Source organism: Sebastes umbrosus, chromosome 18 (genome assembly GCF_015220745.1).
Source record: "Sebastes umbrosus isolate fSebUmb1 chromosome 18, fSebUmb1.pri, whole genome shotgun sequence".
NCBI lineage: Eukaryota > Metazoa > Chordata > Actinopteri > Perciformes > Sebastidae > Sebastes > Sebastes umbrosus.
In genome coordinates this window covers 10,235,595-10,256,816 of record NC_051286.1, presented here as the reverse complement: position 1 = coordinate 10,256,816, position 21,222 = coordinate 10,235,595, and the positions used below count along the sequence as shown (strand labels likewise).

Here is a 21,222-nt window from a genome sequence, read left to right as displayed (position 1 = left end):
ATACCAAATACTTGATTGTGCTCCTTGTAGTTTCTGAGATACATTTTCTTATCATACTATCTGTAATAGTGTATATCTAGTCTTTGGGCACATGGGATTGCTGTTTTTTCCTTAAATATAATGGATTCTATAGAACAGTTTTCCCATCATATACCCAAAGACTAAATTGAGAATTTCTTCACGTTTGTGCTTTGGCAAGCCCAGAGAACACAGGAAATAAAAATGTCAGTTGTGAGAACAAATGGGTGAATTGCCTAATGAAAGGAATTATTCATAGAACCAAGTGCTCTGTTTTAACATGTCTCTAAGTTTACAAGAAGAAAAGCACAAGGTATAACTTTCAACTCGGTTTATGCCTCAGGCTATTGGGAAAATGACAACTCCTCTGGCCTCTGGAGATGAAGCCGACATGGCTGTGAAACCAGGTCCGGTGCTTCCTGATGCTGTGCCCCCATCTTCTCCTCGGAGTCCTACAATCACACACCCTCCCTTCCCTGACCTTAAGCAGCCTCCTGCTCAGCTACAGAGAAGACTCAGTAATAAGGTTAGTGTGCGGCATACATACTATTTAAGGATACCCAATAGCTTAAAGCTGCACATCTCTTTGAAGTACGTGTTTATTAGCGTAGGCTGCTTGCGGCACTGGGAGGTGAGCTAGAAACTATTTATATTCCCTTTGAGCTACAGTACTCTACCGTTTTTATGGAAATGTTTTACCCTATTTAGATTCTGGTATCATCCTTAGTACGGAATCTTCTCAATCCACACAACAGTGGATCTTTTGTCTCGATAGTCTCTAAAATGATTTAGGGCTGCAACTAGTGATTCTTTTGGTAATGCTTTATGTTACATTTTCCTAATCATTTCCAAATAACTTTCTGGGAAATAACCATGACATTTGGTGATAATTATAGGGAAAAAATATGTTTCCTTGAAATGATAGCTCCAATTAAACCCAAGAAAATATTCAATCTGTAGCAATTTATGGTTGTAAAAAAAAAAGAAAAACAAGTAAATGTTCACATTTGTAAAGGGAATGTTTGGCATTTTGGCTTAAAGAATGACTGAAATCATGAATCAATGATCATTGAATAATTGTTACCAACTTCATGTTACAACCTTCCTAGTTGTTGTAGTTTTTCAGTTTTCTTTTGCTGCCATTTGTAGCTGCCAAACTCACAAGTTGCCTATTTTGCAAGCGTGCTGTATTAAAGCTAGGGTTGGTAATGTTGAGAAACTAGCAAGAGTACACTAGATTTTAAAAATGATCCAGTGCAAAAAAACAAGCCCAGTGTTGCCCAACTTGTTTCCAAGGAAAGTAGCCAGCAGCACTAGCTCCAAAAGTCCCTAAATCTAGAGAGAAAGTCAGCAACACTGACAGCTTCTCCCTTCAGGCCTCCCTCCAAAGCCACTCCCCCTAAATTACCATTATGAACGTAAACAACTGGATGGGCTTATTACAGTCCCGCGACAGCCACAAATACCAGATTGTTTTCTCTTTTCTTTTTCAGAGCATTTGATTTATTGACTGCTGTCATGGATGTAAAGAGAATTTCAACAAATATAACAAAAACATTCTTTGAAGAAGAAGATTACCAACCCTAGCTTTAAGCAACACTTCTTCCTGCTGGTTAATGGCTGTGCTAACCAGTGTGGTGCTTGAATACAAATTCAGCACAGTCCCGTCTCCACGGACCCGCTGTGTCCCTGGGAGTAATCTGAAAGGTCGGGACATTAACAGGCACAGAGCTGCTGAACCATCAAATGCAGATTAGCTTTTCTAGCGTTTTATAAATGTTTGCCGTCGTCTTTGTCGCAATGAAAACTCTCTGTTTTTGCATTCCAGATAAGAACCGCCAAGGGATTTCACAAGCGCCCTGGAAAGGTACAGTAGGCACAGCTTTGCCCTCACACAATAGAAACAAGATGGAGAGAGGAATCTGGACAGACAACTCTCTGTTCTGTGAAAACATCTGCTTTTCATATGGTGTTCTTGGGGGTAAACAAAGTATTTAAAAAAAACGTTCTAGTGCAAATGCTCAGCTGGATGTGATTACAATCATGGATTCAGTGCTGCCAACGCAGTGGCTCTGCACTGTTGTAGAACTTCATTAGTAAGAAAGAGAGATATTCCCCTGGCGCTCAACATTTCCAGTTTCTTACCCACACATTGCTTTAATTCAGTATACCTCCTGTTTAGCCATGCTGGAGATCCTACGTCATGACTGGTACTAACAATACAAACACACTGCATGAAAAGATTTCACATTTAGTGAGGGCTTTTATAAACTAACACAGCGTTATTGACTACAGAGTCTCCAGAGCAGCCAGTTTTTGTAGCTCATTATTCAAAAACTTCAATATTCTGTTGGCCTGTGAACTAAAATGTAACTTTTATATTAAAGTGATGCATTACATTAACAGTACGCTCCGGTGGTTCAAGTAATAGTGCGCCTGTTAGTGCTTTTTAGTGCAGATAAACATAAATATGCTTTTAGTGTAGCATAAAAGAGAAACGAATTAAAGTGCCGTGCATTAGGTCTTTCTCAGCGCTGTGAATCATGGTTTAATGTGATGGAGCAAGCATGCAATGCCATTTATCATTTTTCTTTATGTGTTGATTTTTTTATATATCAAAAAGGGATTACAACTAGATTTTGTTGTGAAACCCATGTGTTGTACAATGACAGTAATGTATCCTTGATGTCTCTACACAGATGGTGCTGTTTGAAAAGGCTCAGTTCAGCGGCCAGGCGCATGAGATATACAGGGATGTAGCAGATGCTACTTCACTGCAGCTCTCGCCTCTCATATCTGTGAAGGTTGTCAGAGGATGGTAAGTAGCAACACCCAACTGGAACTTGCAGATGATGAAAAAGAAAATGTGCACTGAAGTGTGGCTCTAATAAGCGTTGAGTGGTTCTGGGATGCCAGCGCAGCCTGATGAGGCTCCTGGATGTGTCATTAATTTAATGAAATATAAGCACTGAGAGTTCCAGCTGTAATTATACACCCACTCTCACACTTTTTTCCATTAAAGGGGGGCTTTAGTGTTTACTTGTAAACAAAAAAAATCTTCTGTTTACAGTCAGTGTTACTCGCCAAAACAAATGATGTGTGTCCTCGTGGCATGGCAGTGCGTTGGATGCATTTATTTCTTTGTAAAACATGATGCTTTTAACCTGCATTGTTTACATCCATCTTATTCTTCCCTAGCTTTGCTGGAGCACCAAACAAACAAGATATAATGTGCTAATTTGTGAGCTTTAAAGGTGCTGGTAGGCGGGTTTTGTAACATTTGAACAGAGCCAGGCTAGTTGTTTCCAGTCTTTATGCTATGTTAAGCTAGTGGTGGTGGCTGTAGCTTCATATTTATGGGACAGACACATAGACTGTATCTAAGAAGTGAGTGGACGTAGTCGCTGTGACGTCACCCATTGGTTTGTGGACTGCCGTTTTGAAGCCTCAAGTTTGGCAATTTCCCCGTCGCCTAACTTTTGTCCAGAAAGCAAATATGCATATTTACCAAAATGTTGAAGTAATGCTTTACACTTTTTATTTATACCACATACATTTATCCTAGTCCTTGTTTCTGGCCATGTGATCACACATTTTTGTTCTCACTACAGCTGGGTGCTCTACGAGAAGCCTAACTTCCAGGGACGCCCCATCGCCTTGGAGGAGGGAGGCATGGAATTGGCAAACATGTGGGCAGAGCCCGGGCCGGAGACAGAACCACAGAACAACTCACCGATGGTAATCGGCTCCGTTCGACTTGCTGTCGGGGTGAGTGCGCCGGATAAATACTTCCACCTCATTGGGCCTCCAGCATTTCAATATCTACATCATTGTCACCTTACGTGGCCCCCTGAAACATAGCTATAATCGTACTTGGTTACATTGCAATGGAATGATTTAAGGACTATGGTCCTACTGCTGTTAATTGCTATGTTTGTTTCTCCCTCTCTATAGGATTACAGCCTGCCCCATATTGATCTGTTTACTGAACCAGAGGGGCACGGCAGAGTAACACCTTATCACGATGACACAATAGAGACGGGCTCGTTTGGCATTCCACTGAGCACAGCTTCCATCCAAGTGCACTCTGGGGTGTAAGTGTGGCTGTTATAGCAAAACAATCATTTGCGATTGACCTCTGGTATAGCGTGTAAACAGTAATGAACAGGCCGACAAATGAAACCATTAGCAGGACACATGGTCTACTTATTGTGATTGATCAGTGATAGATGGGTGGTAGATTCAATTTGAAATGCAATACATTTAAGTGCTAAAGAACGAGTGTCATTGCTTTGTAGCAGCAAAGCCTATAGTGCTGCTAATGAGAAACCCCAGTGCTCTGCAATGTTATTTCTATTGCTAATGACAGGCAGAACCAGCAGAAGAGGAGTAGCTGAAATCTTGCCTGCTGTGCTCAAAGTAAAGCTTTTATTTTAATGGGATGTTCCCAGTGTTTGGTTCTGACAAATAGCTGAGAGATAATAATCATTACAACGTTCCTCAGTGTTTATCTTTGTCTTTGGTTTGACTCTCACTCACTTACCTCTTCAGGAATGTCTGTCCTGCTGTTGCATGTTAGAGAGAGTAGGTGTGGGGGCATTTGGAAAGTGGAGAGGTGGAGACTAGATGGAGAAGAAGCTACACAAAAGGTGTGGGGAGAATGTTTTCCCACGTGAGAGCTGTCGGCATTCAGGACATTTTGTGCCCAAGTTTCACGCAGCTAGTTTTGTAGTTTGACCGTGTTACCTTTGGTAGAAACCTGACATTGTGGAGATTTTTTCAACATTTCTCAACTGGTTGCTGTCAAATTGCGGCTCGTCTTTTGCTCAGCTATAAATAATTATGCTCCAGCAGCAGCTCTGCCTACGGTGTTTGCTCTGCGACAAGTGGAGCGACTGTTCAGCAGATGTAGTTTGGTGTCTAACAAACTTACTGCGTCGAGCTCAGCTGAGTTCACTGACCAAACTGACTCACTAGCTCCTGTTATTATACCTTTTTTCAGCGCCATACGGTTGGCACCAGTTCTTGGTATCACTTCCTCAGCACTGACTGAACACGCTTTTCTGCCAGAGGCTCACATGTGGTGATAGGTATGAGGCATTGTGTTGCGCTACATAAAGGATCAAAATGCCAGAGGTTGGGGCATAGCTCCATCAAAGGCTGCCTACGCTAAAAGTGAATTGTAAAACACAATGCTTTGAACTGAAGCATGCCATTCCCAAGGTATTTTATCATAAAAGAAAATATATTTTATTCTCTGCTGTTAGTTGGATAACTCGTGTGTGACTTAAATATAAAATACCTAATTGAAACACTGCTTTGAACTAATGATATTTAATGTGCTGAGCAAAACTAGCAATTATACCTGTACTTGTTGATGTCCATGTGGAAAAACAAGTGTCAGAGAGTTTGTTCTTTTTTATGACAATCATGTCTTTTATAAAAACAACAAGAAACGCAAGGTCATGACTCACTGCTTTTAAAACTGTCAAGAGGCATGGTCAGGAATAATGTGGAGGGACCTTTTGGCTCAATGCTTTATTATCATGCAGTGTGGGTGTCCGTTTTTCCTTCAGGTGGCTGGTGTTCAGCGACCCGGGCTTCCAAGGCATGGTAGGCGTGCTGGAGACAGGAGAGTACCCGATTCCTGAGAGCTGGGGCTTCCCATCACCCTTCGTTGGATCTCTTAGACCACTTAAAATGGTTGGTATTTCTGTGCAACATCTAATATACACTGCAGATAGTTGGTGTGGTTCTATGGCATCAGCCACCACTTTGGTCCAGACTGAAATATCTCAACAAATGTTGGGTTGATTTCCATAACATGTTGTACACACATTCATGGTTCCCAGAGGAAGAATCTTAATGACTTTAGTGAACTTTTGACTTTTCATATAGTGACACCAGCCAACACGTTCTCATCCAAACTTGTAACATACTGCCGCTTGTCACGCCCCTTGGCGTCACTTTAGGTTTAGGCAACAAAACCACTTAGTTAGGTTTAGGAAAAACTATATGATTGGGCTTAAAACTACGTTTGTAAAGGGAAAATGAAACTGAACTTTGTGAACACGAACAAACAGCTGATTGAAAAGTGAAACCTAACGCACGGGACCCAAACAGCAGTCTCCTGGATGAAAGCCTTGTGTTTGTTGGACGCATCCACCACCCCTCCGCCTGCCTGGTGTGTCTCTTTCACTGTTTAAACTACGTCACCACAGCACTTTCTCTGAGCATTTACTGTTGCCGCAGATGGGTTGACATTGTAGTAAACGGAAAGCCTGGGGTGTGTGATACCAATGCACAAGGCACCCTTGAGCGCCGGTATGAAACACCCCCCGGGCTTTCCATTAACCGTGCTGCTATTTGACCCCTTGGGAATGAGAAAGGGCTGCGCCAGCAGGTCAAAATATTCACATATCCTGGGGAAATATCTCAACTTTTACCCGACGGATTAAGAGAATATTTGGTACAGACATCAATGGCGTCCAGAGGATGAATCTTAATATCCTGACTTTTTCTCTAGCACCACCATCTCGACAACTATTGCATTGATTTGCCATAATTGGTACACACATTCATGCCCCCCTCACCTGACTTTTCATCTCGTGCCATCATCAGATCAAATTTAAATTAATGTCCAATACTTTAATTTATGTCCGCTTCACCATGGCTTTAGACTCTTATTGATTCCATTCAACTCTTCCTTTTCCATATTCAGTAACTATAGGGCTTGCTAAGACGCAACTAATATGATACAATTAGCTTTCATGACCACACTTTTCTGACTTCAGTAATTCACTATTGTGACTTTATAATGACAGTTTCCTTTATGCGGATAGCCTCTCTCCGCAGGCAGTCAATGCGATAATTATGAGTAATGAGCTGCCCAGGAGTTCAGGTCAGCATGTTCTGTGTATTCTAGTAATTTTCTTGTCACTGTTTAACAGAATTTACAGAATTTCAAAGAAAACTGATCCATTTACAGACAGTAATTGCTTTTTTTTTTCAATGTACATTTAATTAGAGAGGAAAAGGTTTTTAATAATGGTGTCTCTGTTCCAGGGAGGTTTCAAAGTGGAGAATCCCAATGAAGTCAAGGTAGGATTGACATACCATTGTACATTTTACTTCACTTGCATGTTGTGTGTGCTTGATGTCGCAGTGGGAGGCAGCATGTGGTGTTCAGTGATTTAATGATGAATAATACACTTACCGGATGCAGACAGGCCACAAATAGGCAGGAACACTAAAACACTGGGAACTGACTCTATTAAACAGGCTGGACTTCTTCACAAAAAGAAGGAGAGACAATGAATGGTCATCTGAAACAAGGGGAACAAACTGACTAAATGCACAAGGAGCTAATCAACTACTGAAACACCGGTGTAGTAAAAACAGGAAGTAAACAGGCAGGAAGTAAAAGAAAATATGACACATTAGGATTGAACCTACAAAATAAAACAGGAAACAGACTAAACATGAAGTCAAGTATTTAATACTGTTATCAACATGGGATTGGGCAAATGCGCTTGCTTTATGCAAATGTATGTATATATTTATTATTGGAATCAATAACACAAAACAATGACAAATATTGTCCAAATATTGGGACCCCTTTGAAAATGGCCATGCCAGTTTTTCTCGCCAAAATTTTGCGTACGTTTTGAGTGTTATTTAGCCTCTTTTCTGACGAGGTAGTATGAGAAATATAACCAAATTGTATTATGGGAAAACATGTTTTATAAAAGGCCTTTTGACATTGTGCATTGCATTCTTGGTCAGTCATGTTTTCATCTTATTTCAAGACAAAAATGTAAATTCCATGTCAAGGTGACTTTCCAATGCAACTATAGTGTGTCTTGGCAGCAGCTGGCATTTTCAGACCTCAGAATGAAAGATGAACAGCCTTTTTTTAGACTCAACGTTTTCATTAAATGTACAAGGTGAAATTCACAGAGTGCTCACATATTGTAATCACAAATATTCAACAGACAAAGTATCCAAAGATGTGTTATTCACCTTATTTGCGAGTCACGCTGGGGCTGAACCTCAGCAAGATATTCATCAAGAAATAAAAATCAAACTTACGTGCATATTTGGAAAGACGTGATATCTTTTTATTAAAAAAAAAAAGGTTAAAAAAAGCTCTTAAGCTTATTATTTACCAGCGATCTAGGGTCACAAACAGGTAGGAGAGAGCTGAATGTAATAGTAGTTTATGTACTCACATTTAATGTAACCCTTGATCTTTTTTACAGGCTGTGGTGTATGAGAAGCCTGGCCTTGAGGGCTCCTGTTTGGAAATCGACGGTGATGTTTTCAGCTTTTGTGAAAGTGAAGGAGACCTTGCTACGGATGGAGCGAACTTTGATTCAACGAAACTGAAGTCTGTGGGTTCTCTAAAGATCATCGGAGGACTGTGAGTCTTAAACTGCATACAGTTCATTCTTTGTGCTTACACAGGGTCAAGTTAAAGGGGACATATCACGAAAAACTATCACTTTTTTAGTCCTACATCAGGAAACGTGATTCAACAAGCAGTTCAGATTTAGCTCCCCTTCCTATGTCACATGCAAGCACATTAGAATATATCACCTGCAGCTTGAGAACTACCTTTGCAAAGGTGCACAATATTTTTCTCACAAGCCAATCAGAGCAGACTGGGTATTTTTTCAGGAGGGGCTCTTAAAGAGACAGGCGCTAAAACGGAGTGTTTCAGACATAGGGTGAATACGCTCATTTGAAACAAGTCGTTAGGATTTCTGTCCATTTGTGATGTCACAAATCTACAATATTTATACATTTTCACAGTTTTGAACGTAAACATACTAAATGTGTCCCAGTTTATTTCCGGTTGCAGTGTATGTGAATGACATCAGCTGACAGGAAGTAAAAATAGACCCAAGTTGTCTCCTAGCAATGAAATTCCGTTGCAATTCCATTGCAATTGCATTGAAATCAGCTAAAACGGAGCGTTTCAGACCGAGGGTGAATACAGGCATATTCAGGCAGACAGTATGAGGAAAATAATGTGTTTTTTTAACATATAAGCATGTAAACATGTTCTAGTAGAAACCCAAAATACAGGTATGAACCTAAAAAATGAGCATGATATGTCCCCTTTAAGTGACTTGGAGCAACGTTATTCAGGACTAACTTTGCTGCCAGATGGTGATTTTGAGGTTACGTAATGTAATGCAGTCGCGGTTTACAAACACAGCTCTAACCAGCAACATGGCTGTATTTCTCTCCTCCCAGCTGGGTGGGCTACAGCGAGCCTGGGTTTGAGGGCCAGCAGCACATCCTGGAGGAAGGAGAGTACCCGGACTGCAGCGACTGGGGAGGCTCAGACCAGCTCCTGTCACTGCGACCGATACAGGGTGTAAGTACCATATCATACACCTTTGTGTGACCAAAGTTAGCTGATAATACACCAGCATGTGATGAAAAATAGCTGTGGTGTAATGTTTACATTATGGTTCGACCGCCGCGGGTTTGTGAAGGTCAGAATTAGTCTTCAAAAATGGAAAGGACTCTGTGTTCTCTCCACCAACGTTTATTCTTGTCAGAATGGAAAATCTATGTCAAGGCATTCAGACCAACACTTTCCACATAAACTCACACTATTGACTGTGTATATATAGGGTTAGCAGGCTGGGAGACCTCTATTAAATACCAGGGAAAGCTCCAGAGAAAAAGGATTTTATTGGAGAATTGATTCATAAAAACAGCGTTGAACAAAAGTAAATAAAATGGAAGGCAATAAAGTTTTGTTCTTAGGAAGCTGTGGTAAGGGAATTAACTTCCCGTTATTAGCAGTGGGCACTGCTGACTTTTGGAATCAATCAATAGCAGCTTAATATTTTTTTTTTGGTAAACTAATTGATTAGTCAAACTCTCAGTCTGTGGCGCAGGCCCCCTGACAGCACACAGCCACTACATGTCTAATTGGAAAAATTTGAAATTAAGTTCAATTCATTAATTAATGGAGTTAAATGAATCTGATTCACATGAGCAAAACAAATAAGTTCTTTCACACTTGGAAGGCTAATCAAAATCCAGGTAATTAAGATTTATTCTAACAGCCACACAACATGTGTAAAATGAACAGATTCAGACAAATAGTGCTCTTCAAGCAAATATATACTAGTCAAAACTAAAGTCAAGAAAATACAACAAAGTCTATCTTGCCCAAGGGTTCTGTCAGAGCCAAAATGTGTATTTAGCCTGTGTTATTATTATTTGTGTAGGCAACACACAGTCTTTTTGGTTGCTATCACTTCCGGTAAATTGCACAGCGGTGTGGTTTCACTTTAGTCACCTTTTCCCTAGGCTTAAATCTGTTAGACCTCCAAATCAGTGTTCCAATGCTTTCATTTTTTATTTTTATATATATTTAAGTATGTAATAATAATGTATAAATCCCCAAATAGCCCACAAAGAAAGGAATATTCCCACAACATTATTCATTATTCATATTCAACATGAATTATTATTAGTTATTCTCAGACAGATATCACTGTTTGTTGTGTGTAGAGGTGCGTGTGTGTACAGTAGTGCGGCGGCTGCGCTGAAACGGGGGAGATGGAGACAGAAGAACATGTCAGCCTGCTGCGCCTCAAAGCTTTAAATAGCTTTGAATATTTCTCACTGAAGCTTTCAAAACCCAAAAAATGGTATTCGGGCCAGCCATACATCATAAACACATCTGGACGTTTTAGATTTCTTTGAATGAGAACACAGTAAAGAGCCTACTCAGCCTCTTAGCAGCTTTTGATTGATAGTAGTCGCTATAGGTTTACTGTTAGTGTGGCAGATTTGACTTTTTGTATCTGCGATAGTATTATTTTGAATGTTCGACTTGACTTGTTTTGTTACTAATTTCCTCGGTATTGTAAATAGCTGATAAACAATGTAATTGTTTTATAGTGGAGATACTGGGCACGACATTATTTCTGCTTCCAAATGGGGCATGACAAAATAAAACAACACTACCAAATAGTATGTTGACTTTGACTATGCTTTCATTCTGTCTACAGGACTTCATGTCTCCACACCTCAAAATGTTCAGCGACATACATTTCGGCGAGCGGGGAGTCAACATTGACCTCGCAGTGCCTGTCATCAACATGGATGACACGGGCTACGGCACGAAGACGCAGTCGGTCGATGTCATGGGCGGCGTGTAAGTGTCAAGTATTCTACTTATCCCTGTAACCTTCACTGCTGCTGTGAGGGCAGTGCTGGCAGATGAAAGGTTGGATAGCTCACAGGAACGCTGCTAAAGTAAACTGGATCGAATCTGTCTCTGATTTTTGGAATTCCTGAGCTGTCTCTCCACTGCAAGTGTTTCTCCAACTCATGCTTTAAGATGCATTCCTGCGCTTCAACCTGACAATTACTTCAGGCTACAGTCCCTCTGAGGTCTTGTGCGGTTTCTTTGCAGCTCAGGTGCGTAGCAGTAAGCACTGCCGCGCCCATGGTGACAGGTCGAGACAGATTATCTAATTCACTAGTGTTTAGTCTGCCATGCCTCACTTCCTGTCAACGTAAATTGGTTTTAGAACATGTTGGCTCACCCTTTCACAGTGGGATTAATGTGAAGTTAGTGCAGGGTGTGGAGGAGGAGTTGCTAGAAACCTGACACCGTTATTAATAAGGAATGTCAGATATGTTTGGATGGTGTTTCGTCTCATCATCTGTGTTATTACAGTTCAAGTTTATTTCATGAAGTACATTACTCAAGTAAAGTTCAAGTATATTTCCCGAAGTATACTTTATGTAGTAAGTATACTAATATCAATGTACTGGTAGTATACTAGCAGTGTACTAATTCAGTACTTCTTGGGACTAAATTGGCCCACTTTTTAGTTTATAAAAGTATATATTTGAGTGTACTTTAAGTGTAAGAACAGTAAACTTTGAGTACACAATTAGTTTACATCTAAGTTGTATTTTGTACTGCAACTACACTATGAACTATACTACAAGTGAATAGGTGTACTGTTAGTTTAATAGTTATAAACTTGTTGCCCACAGTTTAGTTTATGAAAGTACACTTTAAAGTGCTCTCAGTTTAATAGTTTTTATACTGCAAGTATACTTGTATATACTTGTAGCCCACTTTTTAGTTTATGAAAGTACACTTTGTATACTTTAACTTAAAGAGACTTGCTCCTTTTGCTATTTGACCTGATGTTTTGTGATGATAAAAAACGAAGTAAATTTTTCTCACATGCCTCTACGGTGAACAGAGAATCCAAAAATGTAGAAAATTCTTGATGATTTGAAGTAAATTCATATCAAAACATTTGTTTACAAACTCTCACACACTTTAATAGGCCGCTCTATCAAAAAGAAAGCACAACTACAAGCCAAGTATACATTTCTATAGGCCTATAAGGCAAGAATACTTAATTATATCTCGATCAAAAGAGTACAAGTACAAGTATAAGCCAAGTATACTTAGACTTTACTGTATACTTGTCAGTATAAGCCAAGTATACTTAGACTTTTCTGTATATTTGTCTGTGTAAGCTAAGTATACGTAGGTATATCTCTGATAAGTACATAAAACGTAAACTGAAAGTATACTCTCTTATTAAGTTTAAAATAAGTATACTAAAAGCACACTTGAATAAACTTCTATTTGGTAAAGGAGTTCATACCATATGGAAAATAGAAGCAGTAGTTTGTTTCTATTTCTTTATGCTATGATCAGCTGAAAAAAAGCAGAAGTAAACAAAACCAGAAGCAAATCAGAAAAAGAATCATCACTCATTCAGGATAAGGAAATGCAGAGCATGCTGATCGTTGCTGCTACCCAAGGGAAAGGCGAACAAAACTGTGAATAATGTTCGTCCTTTCTTTGAGAGGCAGGACAACATTGAAGGGTTATTCTTGCTGTGCTGAGCTGCTAGCCTGTTATTAGATTGCACAGCCTCGCCCATGTCTTGCTGCCGTCTCCGTAGTCTCTGATTGGCTCAGCGTGTTGTTCTAGCTTTGCTGAGAGAGACTTGTTTGTAATGTGGCGGCAGACACAACCCCCGTCTGTCTCAGGAACAGAAAGCCGAGAGTACATACAGTACACTACTGCTGAGATGCTATCATGTGGGAGGCCATTATCAGCCTGGACTCTGACCAAGATTTGTTGACATTCGTGATAAATGAACAACACATTCGACTGTGATTTCTTGTGGTTTTCTTTGTTAGCAAGTGTGTTCCCATCACAGACTGTGTTTATCTACTCATTAAGATTAAACAAGAACAATTCTGAAATGTCCTCCTCCCTCTGTTTTCTCTCTCAGCTGGGTTGTGTTTGAGGAGCCGGGCTTTTGTGGTGAGAGCTACATCCTGGAGAAAGGCCTGTATGGAAGCCCGGAGGACTGGGGGGCGCAGCAGCCCAGAGTGGCCTCAGTGATGCCTGTTGTTCTGGTAAGAGCGATGACTCAGACAGTTATGAAATCTTGCTGTTCTGCTCCAGTTATTAGACGGATTATCCTGCAACTGTATATCCAATTACTGCAGTTCTGTTCGCTTGACAATTAGGTTCAGCTAATCAGAGTGAGTGTAATTTTAGCATTCTGTGATTCATAATTGTGCAATTTTGTATTCTCACTTCCTCTGGTAGTCCTAGTATGGCTAACCCAAGTGCTTTTCAGTTCATGTGACCAGTCTCAGCGGTCATGCTTGTGACCAAATCAAAAATTTGAGATGGAGAGCTGGATTCTTTTGGAGGACACATAAAGCTTTATTCGGTAGATTATCTCTGGGAGCATGAGTCACATGCAGAGCAGGGGTAAATTGAGCCACGCAGAGAGGAAAATACTTGTCACACGACTTAAAAGTGAAAACATCTTAAATCACAAAGGTGAGTCATCGTGAAGCTGCTTCAATTTCAAACCAGATGAGAACAAACAGGCATGCAAAGTCTACCGCTGTGTTACAGCTACACTCATATTTTTGGCATCATTGGGCAAAAATTCCATTATAACCTTTCAGCATATTGTAATTCAAGTGTTCTGAGAGAAAACTAGACGTCTGCACTTCCTCATGGCTCTGTTTTCAGGCTTTAGAAAAACTAGCCTGTGACAGGAGATTTTGGCCAATCACAGGTCATTTCAGAGAGAGAGCGTTCCTATTGGCTGTGCTTCAGCTGGTGGGCGGTGCTTGGTATTTTCTCAATTGATCTCAGCATCGCTGGCGGGTCACAAACTTTCTCATTTTACAGCTTAACAGTACATTACAAGATGTTTCTGAAAACCTTTGAGGTGAGAAATAGGCATTACAGTTTGCGAGTGATTGACAGCTGCTCAGAGACAACGGCTCTGATTGGTTGTTTTCCTCCGATCTGTGAAATCTTGCAGATGCCATTAGGAGCATCAGAGGACACCGGAGGCACATATTTTTTTCAGATTACCTGTCTCATGCACTACTGTCAGGATATAGTGACCGTTAAAAAACGTATAAAAATATATTTTTTTAAATCATATTTGCTCCATTTCTACCCACTGCAGCTTTAAATGGCGGTAAAAATTTAAGACAAATAATACAGTTAATAATTTAGCTTAAATTCTAATATATATAGTCTTTCCCACCTATGCACATTGGCCACTGCTGTGGTGTTTACATAATATACAAATAAACCCATTTCTTTTGTGTGTGGTTCAGTGCATGTAAATTAATCTCTTTTGTTTCATTTCAGGATGATTTCGAGAACGCAGCCAAGTTTAAGGTAGGTGATTGAAACGAGGATGAAATAACACATCTAATCTTGAGATAGCATCCGTCTTATCTGATGGGAGAGTGTGAGTGGATGACTCAGCCTTGTTGTCTTGCTGTGCGTGCCCCAGGTGCAGCTTTTCTCTGATCCAGGGTTTGAAGGCTCCGTCGTCCCTCTTGAGGACAGCGTGGCCTCCCTGCAGGACGGCGTCTCTGTGGCCTCGTGCAAGGTTCTGGCTGGAAGGTGAGTAATACTGCACACTGTGGACAAAAGATCTCACTGCGGTTATTTCGAGTTGAATCGTAGGTGCTTGAAAGACTTTGCACCATCATGCAAAAGCAGATTTTAGGTTTTATAGATTTCCCAGAGGTGATGTGATACAATTGTAGCTTCATATTGCTCATTTTAGAATATACTGATATTTGATATACTGTACATATTACATTCTTTATGCTGCGGTATCCATATTAATAAGTCCTGTGCATACCTGTCGCGCTGTTCATCCTTAAAGCATGAATAATTTAAACACCGTTTGCCAGCATGCAATTAAATGTGTTTATGAACCATTTGATTCCTTCATTATGCAAATAGTTTTAAACGTTGGTCATATTTCTTCATCAACCCAGAACGTGAGGCTCATTTTGTGCTCCACTCATGTGTGTATATCGGTGTTTTTCAGCTGGCTGGTATTTGAGGGCCGGGACTTCACTGGCAGGATGTACGTATTAGAAGTGGGGAGCTACCCAGACCTGAGAGCGATGGGCTGCGTCAACGCCAGCTCCTCCATCCTGTCGCTACAGACTGCTGGCTTTGTAAGTTTATTTTCTATTTTACATTATTATAACACCCACTCCCTTTTGGGGTTGGTCCGCTACAATTTGTGGTCATTAGACGCTTGAATTTGGACATGAAGGTGTCAAGGATTTATTGCATTGTTGGACTGTTTTAAAGGTAGAGAAACACGATATATTAAAAGCTGCTACAATCAATATTATTGTATGAAAAGAGAACTCTGCTAATTTAGCATTGCACTCCTACAACATTACAAATGTGATTGGGTAGCACATCCCAGATTTCAAAATCAAGGAGGACAAAATACTCGCTCAGAACGCTCTGAAGAAAGCACCGTGGCAAAATGAATAAGCGTATGTCTATTATGATGTGAGCCAATTAAACAAGGGAATGTTAGTATTTTGTCCTCCTTGATTTTGAAATCTGGGATATTATTATTAATAATAATATTGTGGCTGTTTGTTTGGCTGTTTCCCCTTGCTTTTATTTTTTAATTTATTTATTTTCTCTTCCTTTTCTTCCTATTATGTTTTTATGTTCTTTTTTTTCTTTCCACTCTGATTTCTGATTAAGTTGAATACCATTGATATTGTATGATAAAACGATTCTGTATCTTGGAGAACAGAGTCTAAGTGAGTCCATAAATAAAAAAGCTTACAAAAAAATGATGCCTACATTACCCACAATGCAACACTTCCAACAGTACTTTACAGGCTAGGCCGTTCTTTTTTTTAAATGAGCACAATGACTGAAAAGACTATTTTTGGTTGATAAATGTATAAAAGTCTAATGTATCGATACTTATTACACGGCTTTGTTGAATACTTGATTCTGATTGGTCAATCACGGCGTTCTACGGTCTGTTGTTTCTTTATAGCAGACCGTTGCCATGTATAACAGACCGTTGCTATGGACGCAGTTCCGATGTCGGACTCTGGTGGACCATTTTTGTGTCAAATTATTGATTTATTAAGAAAGTAGCCGTGTAATAAGCGGGATAATGTACAGCTAGCGAGTCGTTGTTGTGAAATAAACCCCTTCAGGGCAACGCGGCAACCTATGCTTCACGTCGGGGTTTATTTCACAACAATGACCAGCTATCTGTACATTATCCCTTACATATATTACATGTTCATATTAATAAAACTTTCCTTAGTGTTCGCAACCCACGACTTTATCCAACCAGGTACCCTAGACGATGCCAAGGCTAATGATAAGATGTAAATGTCCATTTAGAGAGCAGCCCATCTGTTACAAGTCAACAGAGGACAAAAAATGCCAGAGAGCACAAAATTGCGAGTGGTCCGTTTCCAGGGTAACCTCAAGAATCACTTTAATTTCAACCTACATGACCCGCAGTTCTCCGCCCCCTCCGTTCCTTAATGTACTTTCTCCTCTCTCCTTCTCCCCTCTCGCTGTGCAGGAGTTCTCACTGCCGTCCATCACTCTGTTTGAGCGGAGCGGTCTGTGGGGGAAGAGGGTGGTCCTGACAGACGGATCGGTCAACCTTCAGCTGGCTGGAGGCTGCAGCAGAGTCCAGTCTGTGCTGGTAGAGGGAGGCATGTGAGTACATTATAGCTGCTGCGTGGTAACTCGCACTGTAGGAATGTAAAGCAGCGACTCAGCCAAGTTCTCCTCTTGGTGTGAGTTTGACAGGTTCATGCGTAACAGCCTGTGTGTGTGTTTCTGCCGGGGAGTGAACCCACTGAGCTGTCAAAGTCGTTTTTCTCTGCTAGGAACGCATGAAACAGAATAATATCCTTCATTTTCCACACACGCGTCCTTCACTCGCCCCTGCTGATTCTCCACTTCTGAATCCCTGTTGTTTTTTAATCTCTTTTTAATGTCTTTAGAATTCAACAGTTATCAACTGCCAAGCTGACGTATCAAAAATATTTTCTTAAGCTTAGTCCTTCGCTTGTGGCAAACCACACCCATGTAGCGTGTCACTACTTCAACAATAACTCACAGACTTAGGTGTTAAAGGAGACAAAGAGGTGCTTAAACTTAAAGATGATAGTTTAGAGATAATAAAAGATGCAATGTCGAGGTGTATAAATACGTTTTTTGGTGTCCTTTTACATTTTCAATATTTACTGTTATCCAGGTAGTGAAGTTATTTTTGTTTTTAAGACTGCATATGCAGCAGTTTTTGGCATGTATGCTCAGACATAATGTTTCGTAGATTCAAACTAATTGGATGCAGAGTGCAGCGTCAGCACATCTTCCGTATGACAGCACCGACAGATGGATGCGGTGATGGAAACCTGCTGCTGATGTGCGAGATTTAGTCTGCAGGTGTGAACCAGTGCTGAGGAAATACAGAGCTCCCAGTGAGCCAGAGCTGTCTCTGGAGTGGCACATTCCTACTGCAGGAGAGATGGGCAATCAGCCAAACAACAGGGCCATTGAGATTCGAGTTAAAAGCAACATTTAGTGTGACAAATTGGACGGCCGTGAAGCTCGGCACATTTTAGGAGATTACCTTTTGGCACAGTGCTGCACGGAAGAGAGGACTCAAAAATAGTACAGCTACGAGTCAAAAGAAGACTCTTCTTACAAGTATCACAAGTTATTAGGGCTGTCAATCCATTAGAATATTTAATCGCGTTTAATCGCATGATTGTCCATAGTTTATCATGATTAATCACAAATTATTCGCACATTTTGTATTTGATCAAAGTGTACCTTAAAGGGAGATTTGTCAAGTATTTAATACTCTTATCAACATGGGAGTGGGCTAATATGCTTGCTTTATGCAAATGTATGTATATATGTATTACTGGAAGTCAATTAACAAAAAAAACAATGACAAATATTGTCCAGAAACCCTCACAGGTACTGCATTTAGCATAAACATATATGATCAAATCATAACATGGCAAACTCAAACCCAACAGGCAACAACAGCTGTCAGTGTGTCAGTGTGCTGACTTGACTATGACTTGCCCCAAACTGCATGTGATTATCATATAGAGGGCATGTCTGTAAAGGGGAGACTCGTGAATACCCATAGAATCAATTCTCATTCACAAATTGAGGTCAGAGGTCAAGGGACCCCTTTGAAAATGGCCATGACAGTTTTTCCTCGCCAAAATTTGGAGTAAATTTGTAGCGTTATTTAGCCTCCTACATGACAAGCTAGTATGACATGGTTGGTACCAATGGATTCATTAGGTTTTTCTAGTTTCATATGATGCCAGTATCTTCACTCTAGCTTAAAAACTGATCCCGCTACAACTTAAAAATTGCATTTTGCATTAATGCGTTAAAGAAATTAGTGGCATTAAAACAAATTTGTGTTAACATATTATAGCGTTAACTTTGACAGCCCTTGACTTTAAAACTTGACTGTGTTTTTGTCTACAGGTGGGTATTATACGAGGGAATCAACTATCGGGGTCCTCAGATTTTGCTGAAACCTGGCGAGGTGCCTGACTGGCGCAAGTTCAGCAGCTGGCAGAAAATTGGATCTCTTCGCCCTCTTATACAGGTAAATCCTCACGCTCCACAAAGGGCCCAAAGCTTTCAGTTTTACCTATTGTCTAACAGTTAACAGCTGGGTTACGTCGACTTGACTGAAAAAAAAAAAAAAATGCCATTCATTTCCTTTTCAAACAGTATTCATTAAAAAAAGCAGCTGCCATTTGGCGGGTATGACTAAAAGCCTCAACAGCATACTTATTGTAGCTAATTCTAAGATTGTTACAGTGAAAGACTTACGTATGCAGCAGCTGTGATTATTGAGGCATCCACTTGTAATTACATGGTGGAGAACATAATTTCTTACTTTCAAAATGACTCACCTGGAAGTCACATATTGTCAGATTGGTTTGTGTGGAGCTGAATATAGCTGCCTTTAAAGCTTAGTGTTCATTTTGTAAAGACTTTGATTAGAAAATGCCACAGAGCGTTTCAGATAGAGGGTGAAAAGAGATGCTGCAGCACAGCCAGTATGAGAAAAGTAAAGCATTTCTTGAACATTAAAGCATGTAAACATGTTCTAGTAGAAACCCGAAATCCAAGTGTGCACCTGAAAATGAGCATAATAGGTCCTCTTTAATATTCATCTCTCTAAGAACTATAAACCCTGTTTTTCACTGATCCCGTGTGTGTTTGCTCGTGTGTGTTTTCATGAGCAGAAGCGAGTGCACTTCCGTGTAAGGAACAGACAGACGGGGCTCATGATGTCAGTGACCGGCGATTTGGATGATGTCAAATTGCTGCGGATCCAAGAGACGGAGGAGGCGGATGGATTCGAGCAGATCTGGTTCTACCAGAACGGACATCTTCACTGCAAGGTACCGGCAGCACCATAATGATTATACTACGACAAAGCTCGACCGGTGAATAGCGCTATGAATGAGTCATGAGCGAGCTTTGTATAAAGCGGAGGTGATCAATAGGTACAAGCAGTGCTGCAGCACAGACCATTTTATTCAACATCATAATCAGAGAAGTGTCCAAAGCAAAGGACAAGACTAGAGACTGAAACTGGAATTTAGTACCACAGATCTTCTATTGCTGCTGACAAAGAAAAGACTATTTTTGAAGCAGAAACCTCCCGTATCATACTAAACACTTGGTCTATTGATCCGGTATGAAGGCTATACCCATGAGAAGCGTCACATTTAAATAATAGACAGTTTAAATGTTAAACACACGCCGATTGAACTCTAAAAAAACAACAACTAAATGTCACTGACCTCCTCTCGCTGTGTGTGCAGCTGCTGGAGGAGTTGTGCCTGAGTCCCAGCGGCAGCGTGGTGATGGCAGGAAGCCGCGTGGGTCTCACCCCACTGCCAGACAACCAGGTCCACGTCTGGAGCATCACGCCTGAGGGCTTCATCCGCTACACCCCCACCGCTGATCTGGTCCTGGACGTCAAAGGTCAGTCATCCATATGTGGCCTGACACACACCAACTAAAGAAAACAATTATTCTTCGATATTAGAAGACGCATAGTGTTAATGATTTATATAGAAGAACTTGGATAGTTAGTAGTACTAGAACCAGCAACTGGGATGAGTTTTTATCACCGAGGATCCAAATGTACGAATGTTTTCATGATGACAGTGAAGTATTTCAAGGTTATATGATACTTTATGTTCAGGTTAAAGAAAATTCTAACATTATTTTCAATCATTCTGTGTCCCCAGTTTGTTTTTAATGCAAGCTGCATCTCTCATTACACTCCTACTGTCACTTAGCATGCAACTCCAGTACATTTTTGTTCTAATCAAGTCAGTATTACCAACAGCACTGAAAGGATAGTCACCTTGAGCTTAGCTTTCTATTTATGGGAGCTTCACTTCAACTGAAAACTGTGTGTTTATGTCTGGGGACTTTGTTTACATCACTGTCAATTACTGACACCTTGTGGACTAAATCATGTTAGTGAGCAAGCTATCGTCCTCTGCACTAAGCTGCTTAGTATTCTGGATACTATTGCTTATGATTATATTTTAAATAAAATATATGAAAAAATCGAAATATGACTATATAATCAGACCCTAGATGAATGCCTCGCTATCCAGGTGATCATATATAAGTGTTATTTGCCTTTAATAATATACCGTTTATATAATATTATGGAACACAAACTCATCCCAGCTGCAATGAATAAAAAATAACTTGACTGTACAGAATTATAATTAAAAAAAAATGAATAATTAATGAGAAACCAT

General features: G+C 40.3%; 1 protein-coding gene across 1 annotated transcript in view; it reads left to right on the top strand.

Annotated features, from left to right (window-relative positions):
* LOC119476599 (beta/gamma crystallin domain-containing protein 1-like) overlaps positions 1-21,222 on the top strand; it is a 28,410-nt gene that overhangs the window by 6,573 nt on the left and 615 nt on the right. The window contains 18 exon segments of the mRNA XM_037749986.1: positions 362-544; positions 1,847-1,885; positions 2,718-2,836; positions 3,630-3,786; positions 3,973-4,112; positions 5,595-5,721; positions 7,084-7,119; positions 8,280-8,440; positions 9,280-9,403; positions 11,061-11,206; positions 13,329-13,455; positions 14,726-14,755; positions 14,874-14,986; positions 15,423-15,555; positions 16,959-17,098; positions 18,905-19,028; positions 19,678-19,836; positions 20,263-20,425. Coding sequence (XP_037605914.1) covers positions 362-544; positions 1,847-1,885; positions 2,718-2,836; positions 3,630-3,786; positions 3,973-4,112; positions 5,595-5,721; positions 7,084-7,119; positions 8,280-8,440; positions 9,280-9,403; positions 11,061-11,206; positions 13,329-13,455; positions 14,726-14,755; positions 14,874-14,986; positions 15,423-15,555; positions 16,959-17,098; positions 18,905-19,028; positions 19,678-19,836; positions 20,263-20,425 — 2,221 coding nt within the window.